Source organism: Camelus ferus, chromosome 30, assembly GCF_009834535.1.
Source record: "Camelus ferus isolate YT-003-E chromosome 30, BCGSAC_Cfer_1.0, whole genome shotgun sequence".
Lineage (NCBI taxonomy): Eukaryota > Metazoa > Chordata > Mammalia > Artiodactyla > Camelidae > Camelus > Camelus ferus.
In genome coordinates, this window is record NC_045725.1 from 24,329,523 (window position 1) to 24,343,544 (window position 14,022).

The following is a 14,022-nucleotide window of genomic DNA, read 5'->3' on the forward strand; positions in this document are numbered from 1 at the left end:
CTAAATCCTCTAATAAATCCTCGCTTGGCTTTCGCGACCTGCGAGTTTCCTCTCTGAATTCTTTCTGAGACAGGACAAGAACCGACTCTCGGGTAACAGTAGAACTATGTCCCTGTTTTCTTGCTGGCTGTCAGCCAGGGGATGCATTCTGTCCTGCAGGCTGCCCTCGGCCCCTAGCCGCGTGGTATCACAACAAGACAGCTTATTTCTTCAAAGGAAGCAGGAGAATCCTCTCCAGGATGTATTCTTACGGAATACAGGTGTCGGATAAAAGTAGGGTTTGCTTTTTTCTAAGGAATCAGAGTACAAAGCATGTAGGTAACCAGCACCGCCTGAATAGGCATATGCATGTTAATTAGTTGCTTTTAGATATGAGGACGGAAAAAATGCACAACCTACAAGTTGAGAATTATGTTTTATTTGGTGGACTTGAGCCTGGAAGACAGTCTCACAGATAACTCTGAGGGACGGCTCTGAAGAAGTAAGGGAGGAGCCAGGATATACAGGAGTTTTGCTGTAAAAACCAGGTAGTCAGAATGTCAGATTACTGTTAATTAAAGAAAACCAGACATCTCAAGTTAACGAATTTAGCGCACTTTTCTACGTATGGGAAGACGCAAGAGGAATCATTCCTTTGATAGAACCATAACTGTCTAGGGCCATAGGCAGCTTTTCTCCCTCCACCCCCCCCCCCCCTCCCGGGTGCACAGTTGGGGGCGGCTGCAGTGACTGCTGGCTTGACGGCCTGCAACATCCTGCGTTTACTGATATGGCAGGCAACATTTTTCACCCACAGATATATGTTGGATCTTTAAAATCCTGCATACAAGTAAATTAAACCTAAAAAAGCACTTACGTCCACCATAGAAGTACTCATGAAGGTGATGGAAAGAATAAGGTTAGCAAACGAGAAAACTCTGGGTTTCTGAAGAAGAGAAGAGACCTGGACTGTCTTATTGTTTCCAGGCAAGTTTCTCTCCCAGCCCCTTCACTGCTCTTACTGAGGGGTCTAGTGATTCCCTCAAGCAGTGGAAACTCCAGCTCAGATCTTTCTTGGCCTCTCTGGGATAGCTGATACCATTTACTACTATCTAGAAATTCTCTCCCTCCTGACTTTGGGGGTGCCATTTCTTCTTTTTCTCAACCTCTTCCTCCCTCTCTAGTCCATCTCGGCCCCTTTCACTGGTTTCTTTCACTCTACAACGCCAGCCTTGGCCCCACAAATTTTGGTACTTGGCAGGGCTCGCCTTTGCTCCTTGCTATCTTTGTATGCACCCTGGCTTCAACTCTCACCCAGAAACTTATCATCCAGTGCAGCCTAGGACCTGATGCTGTGCCAGACCCTGGATAAGTATTGGACATGTCACAGTGAATAAGACACAACCCCCATTCTTAAAGATGGTAAGGGAAACCTCACCCACTCTTGTGGGTACAAGTGAGAGAAGTCTTCCCGGAGGAAGAAACATTGATCTGAGTCTAGGATGGATGAGAAGAAAGATTGCGAATGGATGCTAATAAAATTGCATAAGACTTCTATGCAAAAATATTATCTATTGAAGGGCATAAAAATGGCCTGAATAAATGGAGAGATACATGGATGAGAAGGCTCAACATCAAAAAGTTTTCAGTTCTTTTACTTCCATATGTATTTACTACGTAGGTATGGTACATGATACATAAAAATGGTATCATACTGTACATATCTAGTTGAACTTGGCTGTTTTCAGTCAATATTAGGTTTTTATGATCTATTCATGTTGATAAATGTAGATCTAATCCATTAGTTTTAACTACTGAATTGAATTCCACTCTGTGGAGTAAATCAGTACATTTATTATTTCCTTACTGAGAGATAGTTATTTTGTTTCCTTGTGTTTCTCTGTTGTTTTGTCTTCCATTTCCAGAAAGAGTATTTCAGGCACAATGAAGGGTCCTGCCATAATTTAGGTAGCTGTAGCAGGAAGAGTCTTCTTGGGAAAGCTTCTGGCATTTTCTGCTTAAAATTTTTAGAAGCAAGTTTCTACTGTTCCTTTTCCATATTGGTTTTCCATATTGATTCTAATTATTTAAACTGAAGAGCATTGTGCCATGAAGGATAACAATTCTGAACAAAATGCCACTTTGAAAATGATCTACATTTTCATGTAGAATAAAGTTGCTAGAATTTTCCAGGTAAGAGATAAAACTGTTTTCTTAGTTCCTTAGAATATGGAGCTAACAAGGCCAAGGATGCATCTCAAGTAAGTTACTATCAGAGGAAGAGAGGGAAAAGTCTTCATTGACAGCAACACTATCCCGATCCCCAAAAGGCAATTCAAGTGCTTGTCTTTTGGATCAGTATTTAGTTCTGGAGGCCATTAGTCGCAAATCAAGGTGCTGGCAGGGCCACACTCCCTCTGAAGGCCCTAAGAGAGAAGCTTTTCTTGCCTCTTTCGGCTTGTGGTGGTTCCACACATTCCTTGGTTAATGGCAGTGCCACTCCAATCTCTGCTTGCATCTTCATAGGGCCATCTCCTTTTGCTGTTTTCTCTTCTGTTGCTTATAAGAACTCTTGCAGTTGGATTTATGGCCCACCTCGACAGTTCAGTTAAAGATCCTTGTCTCAGGATCTTTAACTTAATTACATCCACAACAACCCTTTTTAAGGTCACATTCACAAGTTCCAGGGGTTAGGATGTGGACATATCTCTTGGGGGGGATCCACAATTCAACACATCACACTGAGTGTCCTCTGGACTTTCAGGTCTTAAAACTTCAAGTGCTTGAAAACTGACAGCCAATATTTACTTTCCTTTAATGCTAATAAACTCTTTCTCCTTTACTTTATATACCATTTAGGAGAGAGCACATACCCTAACAATCCCATTGTCAAGCATTTTATAAATGAAGAGAATGTCAAAATAAAAAGAAGGGCTCTGAAGAGGTGAGAAATTACAAAGTTATCTCAGCTCTCTTAAAGCCGTCCTCAGAACGGCTTGAAGGGGATTCTCTCCAAATGACTGAGTTAGTTTAGCTCATTCTCTTCAACTGCCACCACTTCCTACCAGAAGGCGTCGAGTGTATGTCAGGAAGCTCATCTGGGTCTCCCCAGGAAAGCAGGAAGCCGTGGCTACTGCCTGTCTCTAGAGGCAATCCCCATGCAACCCTCCCACCCCCAACCCTCCTGGGACTGCTCCATCAGAAATTACGTATTTGATGGCATAGTTATGTATCAAAAGGTGGAGGAGAAAAGAGGTCCCTGGTCCAGTACAAGTGTGTAAAGGTAGGGGATGGAGCTGGGGTAGGGGTTGGGCTGGAAGACATACATGTTCTTAATACCTGAGTTGGCTGGAATTTGGAATGAGTTTTTCATGAGAAATAATTCCGTAAGTGATGAGTAGATTTTTTTAGGTATGTAGTTCAGCTTTATCATTGTTAAACCATTTTGAAGGGATTATTGTGAAAATATACTACCTCTTATAACATTATTTCCTTAAAAAATAAAAAGCATTTTGTGTTCTAAATAGAGCACATTAAATACAATACAGAGAATTAAAACATTGGTAAATTAGACAGGCTGCAGACTCTAAATCCTTAGAGTTTTCCTCCAAGATTTATTCATGGTCCATGTGACATAGCATGGCTTTTTTGTTGTTCAATATTTTCTCAACATGATACGCCCAGTTTAATTCTTACAGCAATTCCTAATTTAAACAGATGTTAATCAGCAAATGTCTTAAGTCTTGATTTGAAAATCTGGTATTTATAGTTGGAATGAAACAGTAAATGCCTTAAACAGAAATATTTTACTTAAATCTTTGTTTTTGTCTCCTGCTCAATATAAAAATATGCATTTCAAAACACTTCAAGATATTCTGATAAGTTGCACAATAGAAAAGGCCCATTTAGCAAACTCTGTTTCCAGGTGAGTCTGAGGGGCCAGTTACAGTACAGCAAGGCCAGCCTGCAGCTGCAGGAGCTTTTCCTGTTTTGTAAACTCACATTGACTTGAAACAATTAAGAAAAAGACATGCTTCAAAGAGCAAAATAAAGATAAAGCACAGAGCACCTTTTACCACGTTGTAATAAAATAAATTAATTCCTCTGTGAAAATCTGGGAAAAGATGAAAGGCAAAACTAGATATAAAAGGAAAAATAATAAATGTTTATAAAGTCAGTTTTCTCTGGTTTGTGAAGACTGAGCAAAAATCCTTTGAGGCGATGTGAAAGTTCGTGGGTTCTCCATCTGCCAATACTGCGTCTGCTATAGCACGTCTTAGCTGCCCACCTAGATTTTATATTACAGACTGATCAGGTCATATACTGGCATCAATACATCTTTCCTTTTTTTTTTTTTTTTTGTACTACAATGCTTTTGCTGGTATACCATGAAGTACTATCACAAATCAATCGTAACTATACTTCATCATAAATAGAAATTAAGAAAGTACATTTTGCCAAACTGATTTTTGTATCTCCTAAATTATATTTGTTCACCCACCTGCTAATGTCAAAAATCTACTAATTTGTAGAGTGCTTCCTCATCATTAATGTGAATTAGTGATGCTATAACTTAATTCAAAAGCAATTATTTTTTAAAAATGGGACTCAGACCAAGAAAGCTGAGCACCAGCCAGACTCTATGGGTAAACCATGGGCAAAAGGCCAACTCCACGGTGATATGTAAAGGTCACATTATGAAAGATGCAAATAAAAATTACTCTCAAAATATTTTGTCCATTAAAATTAATCTATGAATGGAAGCTTAAACTTAATGAGGGGCCTTTGGGCTAGAATCTCATAACCAGAAAGAAAAGCAATTTTAACACTGATTCTTATCGTCAGAAAATTAGACCACTGATTTAAAGAATTCCATTGGAACAATACATGACAAAATATATGGAGGTAACAGACATTGAGTCTACAATTAAAAACTAGTCATTTAAAAAACTTTCCCTATGGACAAGACACAAATACCAAATATTTCTTTCTACTTTTCTATATCCAGAAATTCCATAAGAATCCAGAAATTTAAAAAAAAAAAAAAAAAGTGAAGGTCAAACCTGCTGACTCTGAAAAATCCTAAAGCATCACTAAAAAGCATAAAATAGTATTGCAGCATACTGAAGAAAAATGAAAAGCACCTGCAAACATTTTTCTACTGGAGCTCTAGGAAAAATGAAATAACACATTCCGATTGTCTTTCTAGTGTTGTTTAGTAGATAGAACTACTTGTAAAACCAGTGCTGAGAGCTGATAAATATTTATGTTGCCACCTGGTGATTTCCTTTAAGTCCAGCCAGCACACTGATTCTGGATGCGATCAGTACTGCCCGCCCAGGAGCACATTCTCCTTTGCATATAATACAGGAAGCTGTACAGCTGGGGACCAGACTGTTACAGGTGCTCTGAAACATCAGGGAGAGGAGCTGCCAACTAAAGGGGAAAAATTAAAATGCTGAATGCTTTACTACGCTTTTCCACAGCCATAACCACTATTTCACACATGCAAAACCTGAAGAAAGTGGAAGCTCCTTTATTCCAGATAACCTGTAAATTCAGAATTCCCCATACTTTCCTTTATGTGAGCAGAATATGTTATACATCAATATCCATCTTCTTAGTGAATCCCTGGTAAGATTTTAGTTTAAAAGGGGAATGAGAAACAGGATCTGGATGCTGAATGGTGGCTTTGTCAACATCATATGAGGTGGCTTTTGGGTCTGCCACAGAGTCTGAGTTTCTTTGTCGTGAGCAGCTGTGCCAGGCCATTGAGAAACACCAGAAAGATGGTCATGGAGATGACGATCACAAAGTGGCTGATGCTACAGAAGGAGAAGAAGAAACATGTTACAGGCAGAGAGAACACGTGAGGGAAAGTGTAAGATTCCTCTAAATAATGCTTCTAAATACAGAGGTGACCCTTGAACAACTCAGGAACTGCAGCGCCAACCCTCTGAGCAGTCAAGAAGCCGCTTATACCTTTATGTCGACCCTCTGCATCCAAGGTTCCTAAGTATGTGTGGTTTGGCATTGACGGATTCAACCAAGCACAGATCTTGAAGTACTGCAGCATTTACCGTTGAAAAACATCCACATACAAGTGGACCTGAGCAGTTCAAACCCCTGTTCAAGGGTCAACCATATATATAAAATACACAGAATTACAAAGAATATCAATGATTTTGAAATAGATATCAAAATATTTTAAAAAAGCAAATTTATTGCATAAGTAGTGATGAACATAAATCACATTTTGAGATCCCTCCAACAATTATAATGTGATAGAAAACTGTCTGATTGGTATTAGCAGTGCCTGTGTCTTTGTCACCAGTAGAAACTGGATTTCAAAATCTAGCTTTTAGGAAAATAAAGATAATTTCCCCTCTCAGATTCTTATACCCTCTGAATAATACCCACAGACTCCCCAGGACGTCCCTAAGTTAAGTATTTTAGAGCATGTCATCCACATTTCGACGTAAGTCAAAAATACTCTGACAAAACCACCAGCCACAAAGAAAGAAAAATGTTACCTAAACTCAAATTCAGTGAAGTGAAAGTTTTAGTCAAAGAATCTAAACAAAAGAAAAAGGACACCTCTCTCTATTAATCTCAGAGTCAAAGCTACTATCTCCTAGCCTTTGGGAAAAAGATAAACGAATACTATTAAAATTACTTATCCCAGTTCCCATCTATCAGCAATAGTAAATGTTTAGGTTTTCTTCTGAGACACTGTAATTGTACTGTCTACACAGAACAAGGCTTGATAAATTTAGAAATTTGGAAAGAAATTTACGATATAGATCTGACAAATGTACAACAAAGGAGAGGCTTCCACGGTGATACTAACAGTTTTGCCCAAGCTAAGCTACAGTGCAGATCGGCAAGTTACTTATTTACAATGCCTATCAGAGTTACATTTAACTATCTAATGTCATAACAGATTCAGATGTTTTATACCTTCTATAAAGGGAAGGGGAATGTTTTAGCAGGCCTATAACCAAGCTGGCTTGATGAAGGGAGGTCTTATTTTCTCCTCTTTCCTCTCCTCTACCCCTAGCAAACAGGAGTCCTGGTGCAACTTTAACTCCCCCTACCCAAGAATGGTCCCCAGGACAAGCCCCAGGGAACTTGTTTTAGGACATCTGGGAAGATGACTGTTGGGTGCCTGCGTGCAAAACAGGGCGATCATCTAGGGGGAAAAGAGGCCTGCAGGTCTTCCTTTCACCTTCTCAATAACTCCAATCCAAAAGGTGGGCAGCTCCCCAAATTGCTGGGTGTAGGCCAACCTAAGCAAAGCCTCAGTGTGCTATCAGGTAACTGCCCACAGGCAAGGCCCCTCAAGGCCAGGAAAGAAAGGCCTTCTATTCTACACAGATTTTATTTATTTATTTTTGGTATAGTTACAAGCCTTTTTTATGTGGGGGGAGAGGGTAGTAATTAGGTTTATTTAATTTTTTTTTTTTTTTTTTTTTTTTAGTGGAGGTACTGGGGATTGAACCCGGGACCTCATGCATGCTAAGCATGCACTTCAATTGTAAACCTCCACTTGTAAAGCTTTACAGTTTGATAAGATTTTCTTTGGAAAGATACTGATTAGGACATTCTTATTTAGAATTTTTCTCTAGGTTCATTGGTTCATCTAAAAAAAAGTAAATCTGAAATAGAAAAGAAGAGTTGGCTAATTAGAAAATAAGAATTAGAACTAGTTATGTTAGAAATCCGGTTCTGGGCTAGGGTAGACTCCTGGTCTAAAAAGAAAACAGTAACATTAGATCCTTAATTGCTAGACAAATATTAACATTAAGGTAAGACTGAAACATAAAGTAAGTATAATTCTGATATCAGAATCAATCATCAGAACCCTGGGAGGGAACAGAAAGCCTGTATACACTAAAGATAAAACTCAAGACTGTTGTGGCTGGGCTCACTTTAATTTTATGGACACAAATGAGATAAATCTCATGAATGCCTCAATTCTGACTGCACACTTAAATTATTTTTCTCAGTCTCCAAGTTAAACCATTTCATGTCCTTTCTTCTTCTCAAAGTTCTATCACCTTCCTCCCCTCTCAGTAGACGATGTTGCTTATGGAGGAAATTTTACTGAGAGCCAAGACAGGACTTCTCTTCTTGCCCCAAACCTGCTAACACAGACATATCTATGTCCATTTTTCTTCCTGCATTGGATCCTGTTGGAAACAAGCCCTTCCACTTCCATTTTGGATCCTGTTCCAACTTTCCTATAAAAGGACTTTACTTTTGCAACTATCCCCCCTTCCTCTCATATCACCAATTTTCCCTTCTCTACAGTGAGCATAACTTTCACCACACAGGTGTGATTTCTCTCATCCTAAAAACAAATGAAAAACCCTTCAAGATCCCAGGGCTTCCTCTAACACCATCCTAATTTACAGCATTTTAAATCTGATATGTAAAATCCAGCTCTTAATTTCCCAAATCTACCTTCATCAAACTCACTCTTCCCAGAGCCTTCTCCATCTCTGGAAATGGCTTTACCATTCACTTAGTTACTCAAGATAGAAAAACCTGGGAATCAGCCTTGATTCTTACCTTTTCTTCTCCCCGCACATCAACTCCATTAACAAATTCTACTTACCTCTCTTTCAAAATGCTTCCTAAGTCTCACCTCTTGACACCATTCTGAATCCTGCCCCAGTCCAAGCTGCCATCTTCTCTAGTTTAGGACACTGCAAGAGTCTCTTAACCAATCTTCCTCTTCCCTCTCTTGATCCCTCAATATGTTCTCCAAACGGTGGCCAGAGTGTGGTTTCAAAATGTAAAGCACATCAAATACTTCCCTGCTGAAGAGTCTAATGCCTTACACTTGGAATAAATTCCTAATTCCTTACAATGACCTTCAAAGCCATAGGTGATGTCAGCTGTCTTTCTGAACTCTTTCTCTACCATATTTCCCCTCACACCATTCTCCTCACAATAACCTTCATGTTTTCAAAAGTATTTAATGATACTGAGAAATGGTTGTTAAAGAAAGTCAACTTAAAAAAAAAAAATCCAACCCTGTATATGTTTGCATATAAATTAAGTCTAAAAGGATATACATCAACCTGTTGGACAGAGGTCAACTCTGAGATGCTGAATTATGGGTGACTTCTTATTTTTTCTACGTGTTTTCAGTATTTTCTATAATAAGCTTGCAATACATTTCTATTTATGTGTACAAATTATGGTAGGTTTAGCCATAGAACTCTTAGGCTAAGCCCATAATTACCACAGAAATCTTCAACTATATTCCATTTCCATTTCTCTCAGGACACTTCAAAATTTGCAATGGTCCTTGGGATCAAAAGCCTCAGTCCAATAAGCTGGATATAATGGCCACAACTTCTTTGTGCTATAAGATTGTTTATTCCCCAACCAGGGGGACTGGAGTTTGGAGTCAGAGGTGAGATAAGTGAGGAGATTCAAGCTGCCCAATTTAGAACTTTGAGGATCAAACCTAGAACAGCCCAATCTGACCTCGCTTCCATGGGAGACCAGGCAAGGCGGTCAGGAGGCAGGGAGATGAAGGAAAGCCATGACAGCTGTAAAAGATTACACAACACAAAGGATACAAAGAATGTGGCATAGCCTTATAGTGGAGAACTACTCAGCAATGAAAAGGAACAAAGTACTGGTACCTGCTATAATATAAAAGAATGCCACAGACAGCACACCAACTGGAAGAAACCAGATGTAAAAGACTACATATTATATGATTCCATTTACTGAAACGTCCAAAACTGGCAAATCTGTAGACAGAAAGCCGATTAGTCGCTCCCTGCGGCTGGGTATGGGAATGAGATAGATTGGAATTAGGCACGGGGGAGTTTTCAAGGCAATGAAAATATTAAAAAACTAGACTGTGGTGATGGTTGTACAACTCTATAAATCTGCTGAAAATCACTGAACTGATTTCATTTAAAACCTTAAAATGGGTGAATTTCATGGTATGTAAATTATACCTCAATAAAGCTGTTAAAAAGTAAAGATTATATTCTAGCAGATTTATTTTCTGCTGAATTTTGCTATCACTTTTAGGCCTTTTGTCACTTTTAATCTTTTTAAAAACTTTAAAACGTTAAATATGACGATCTCTAACAAACCAGGTTTTGTAAAATCAGAAAGTACGTGACCCATCCTCAAATTTAGTGACAGTCTATTTATAAAAGGTATTCCACACATCACCCAGCTCCTTACAGTAGCCTGAAATCATGGACTCTTGGCTCATTTAAGCTGACATCACTGGCAGGGAACAGTTCTGAGCTCATCATCCTCATGCAATTGAGTCTAAGGCATTCCAGTTCATGATATTTTCCATCAATCAAGTCTTGGCGTCATCTCAGCATAGCAGAGTTAAAGGAGTATCAAATTTCAACTTGAAATGAGTTCAGCTGTTCTCACTCTCTCCCCCTGACTATTCTGACATCATTTAAATCAGCAATTCTCAAGGTGTAGATACAAGATGCTAGAGGAACAGGGTCTGTGTGTGTAGGGGCATACAGAATCACCAGGCAGGCCTGTTCAGCCTGTACCATGGGTGATAAAAGGCTGATTACACTTCTCAATTAGGATAATGGGCAATCGATTTTAATAAAGCTTAGGATTCACTGTCAACAGATACTTCATGGCACTTATTACATTTAGGAGGATATTAAAATATTACTGAACTTAATGATAAGTTTGCACTGTACCTAAAGAGAAGTGATACTTCAGTTGTCATTTGTATGTTAATAAGGAATAACAATACTGCATGTAGGAAACAATTACTGTTCAAAAGAACACCACTATCAAATCAAACTACAGTTCAAACTGACGATGCTGACTATTCACCTCTTATCAAATACATTTAGAACATAAATTTAAATATGTTTTTATACTTATGAAAATTACCTCAAAGGAATTTTTTTCTCTAGTTTAAAAAATGCACTTCTCTTAGTATGCCATATAAAAAGCAATACTCTGTAAAGTTTACGGCCTGCTATAAATGAAGAAACAGTGTAAAAGATCAAATGAAGAAAATACTAAATTATAGCTCTGTCGGCCCCACTCAGCCTCATGGCCTGGGGACGATATTTCTCACATGGCTGTGAAAAACACACCCGATGCCCAAGGTTCTCCAGAGACTCACAAACTTATACCCACAGTTTCAGTTGATTATACTGACCGGAGTGTATTCCTTTAAGAGTCTCATTTTAATTCTGGTAAAATTTGCTCCCAAGATGCATTGTCAACATATCGGACTCTACTTATAAACAGATACACTGACACATGCCCTAGCAATGCAATCTTTATTTTCAAAGAAACCATTATTTATTAACCTGAAACTAATAGGTGAGGAATCTCTCCAACCCATCTTGAAAACTCACTGCAGTCATGACCACACTATAAACATCACAGATATATTCAGAGGGTGATTAGCTTCTAATCTTCTCTCAAATTCTGGAACAGAGCTCACCGTTTCTGTACTTATAAAGCAATAAAATAGTGAGGACAAACGGACAACATTCCATTCCTGTGAATAACAGGTATGAAACGGCTGAAGTTATTAACTGTATTACTAACACAAAGGGTTTTAGAAATAAAATTTGTTGCAAAGAGAAACCACTGCAGGAGCACAATTCAGATAACCCTGGTTCCCACTGAAGGAACTCTGCCAGTAAGTGTAATAACATCTGCAACATGACAGAGAACATCTTGGCTTTTCAAATATATATTCACATAGGAATAACTAGAAAACCAAAACTTAAAGGCAACTTTCTCATAAAAAAAAAATTCAGGAAAAAGAATAATGATGTTTTGATATGTGAACCCTATTATATGGTGCTTTAGTTTTGAATCTTGAAGTGTATTTTTCCCCACTATCCAAGCCTTTTCCTGGCAATCAATTGGATGCTTCTGAAGATGCATGAACCACTGTCTCCCCATTAGACCTGTTCCACGTGGTTCACTGCAGCAGTGTACACTATTACTGCTGTATGGGATGCAGAGGAAAGATCTGAGAATTCTAGCTCATCAACAAGAGCGGCAGCAGCAATAAAAACATCATCTTGCAGCATCAACTGGGGCAATTCCATTTAGGAAGCCTAATTCCACTAACTCAGATTTAATTTTGTTTCTCCATCCCAAACCCTTCCACCTCCCTGCCCCCTCCCCTATCATCTTCCTTTCTTCAGTGGGCATCTTTTGAAAGATACAATACGAGGCAAAGAAGACAGAGCAGAGCAAGGAGATATTTCAGCAGGAATGACCAGGAGAGGATGCGGGGAATGTAGGGATAGTTTAATGCTCTCGCCTGATGACTAGAACTGAGCTCTTAAATTCCCTATGATATCTGTCTTCGAGAAATCTCTCACAGTAAGCATCCCGCTCAACCTATGGGAGTTAGATGTGTGATGATGAAGCACTGGGACTGACATAAACTGAAGTTTAACATAACTTATTAACGAGATATGCCTTTATCCTCTTGCCATCCACTTTAGATTTTTAATGCTGTATAGATGAGGATGTGACAATTACATCAGGACAACAAGCATAAACCAGGACTGCTCCAGGTAAACCTGGATATATGATCACCAAATGTGTAGGGCAGCTCCCTTTAAAAAAATGCTGTTACCACAAAATATTTCTACAGCACTTAATTAATTAATTAAGTATATAATATTTTAATATGTATCATAAATGAACTATACGACTGAAACATGGAGTTAACATCCTTTTCTCATTGCTAGTGCTACAGAGTAGGGGTCATTAATGCACTTTCAGCCTACAAGTGCTAATGCACCATTCTATTTCCCTTGGTTTGAATGATGCTCACTGTCTGTTTTATGCTTCATAAAAGTCTCATTTTTTGCTATTATTTTGTGCTCTGATGAACACCTTATTCCCATGACGGTTGCATAAAGGAATGCAAGGAATAGGCCTGGAGCTACCACACACGTGCCAAGAAGAATGTCATGCTGGATATTAAATTCAAGTTTTGCAATGGATCAAAGCCTCTTTTTAAAATGATCAAGAAAGCACAGGTAACAAAAATAAAAACAGATAAACTGAACTACATCAAAATTAAAAAATTCTGTGCAAAAGACACAATCAACAGAGAGAAAAAGCAACTTACAGAAAGGGAGAAAATATTTGCAAATCATATATCTGATAAGGGGTTAATGTCTAAAATATACAAAGAATTCCTGCAGTTCAACAATAAAAAAACAAATAACCCAATTTAAAAATGGGCAAAGGACTTGCCTAGACATTTCCCCAAAGAAGACATACAAATGGCCAACAAGCACATGAAAAATACTCAACATCATTAATCATTAGGGAGATGCAAATCAAAACTACAAAGAGATGCACTTCACATCCATCAGGGTGGCTCCTATCAGAAAAACTGGAAAACGAGAGCTAGTGAGGATGTGGAGAAATTGGAAGCCTTTTGCAGTATTGGTAGATATGTAAAATGGTACAACTGCTATGAAAAACATTATGGTGATTCCTCAAAGATCAAATAATAGAGCTACCATATGATCCAGCAATCTGACTTCTCGGTACATATCTCAAAGAACTGAAAGCAGGGACTCAAACAGGTAATAAATAACCATGTTATAGCAGGATGATTCACAATAGCCAAAAGGTGAGAGCAACCTAAGTGCCCATTGATGGATAAATGGATACACAAAATGTGATATATACATACAATGGAATATTATTCAGACTTCAAAAGGAAAGGAATTCTGATACATGCTACAATGTGGATGAAGCTTGAGGACATTATGCTAGGTGAAATTAGCCAGTTACAAAAGAACAAATACTGAGTGATTCCATTTATATGAGGTACCTAGAGTAGCTAAATTCATAGACTGAAAGTAGCATAGTGGTTGCCAGGGGCAGAGAGAAGGGAAAATTGGGAGTTGTTTTTTAAATGGGCATAGAGTTTCAGTTATGCAAGATGAAGAAGCTCTGGAGGTTGGCTATGCAACAATGTGAATATACTTAATAAAACTGAACAGTACACTTAAAGATGGT

At 38.5% G+C, this 14,022-nt stretch overlaps 1 protein-coding gene across 3 annotated transcripts in view; it reads right to left on the reverse strand.

Moving 5' to 3' along the window:
- Positions 1-3,570: 3,570 nt before the first annotated feature.
- Positions 3,571-14,022, reverse strand: part of PIGN (phosphatidylinositol glycan anchor biosynthesis class N) — an 88,145-nt gene continuing 77,693 nt past the window's right edge. For 2 of the 3 annotated variants that reach the window (XM_032470750.1, XM_006182787.3), the window contains one exon: positions 3,571-5,804. In XM_032470750.1, coding sequence (XP_032326641.1) covers positions 5,681-5,804 — 124 coding nt within the window. In that variant the 3' untranslated portion in view covers positions 3,571-5,680. The remainder of the gene's footprint in view (positions 5,805-14,022) is intronic. The other variant, XM_032470749.1, reaches the window with a different exon arrangement.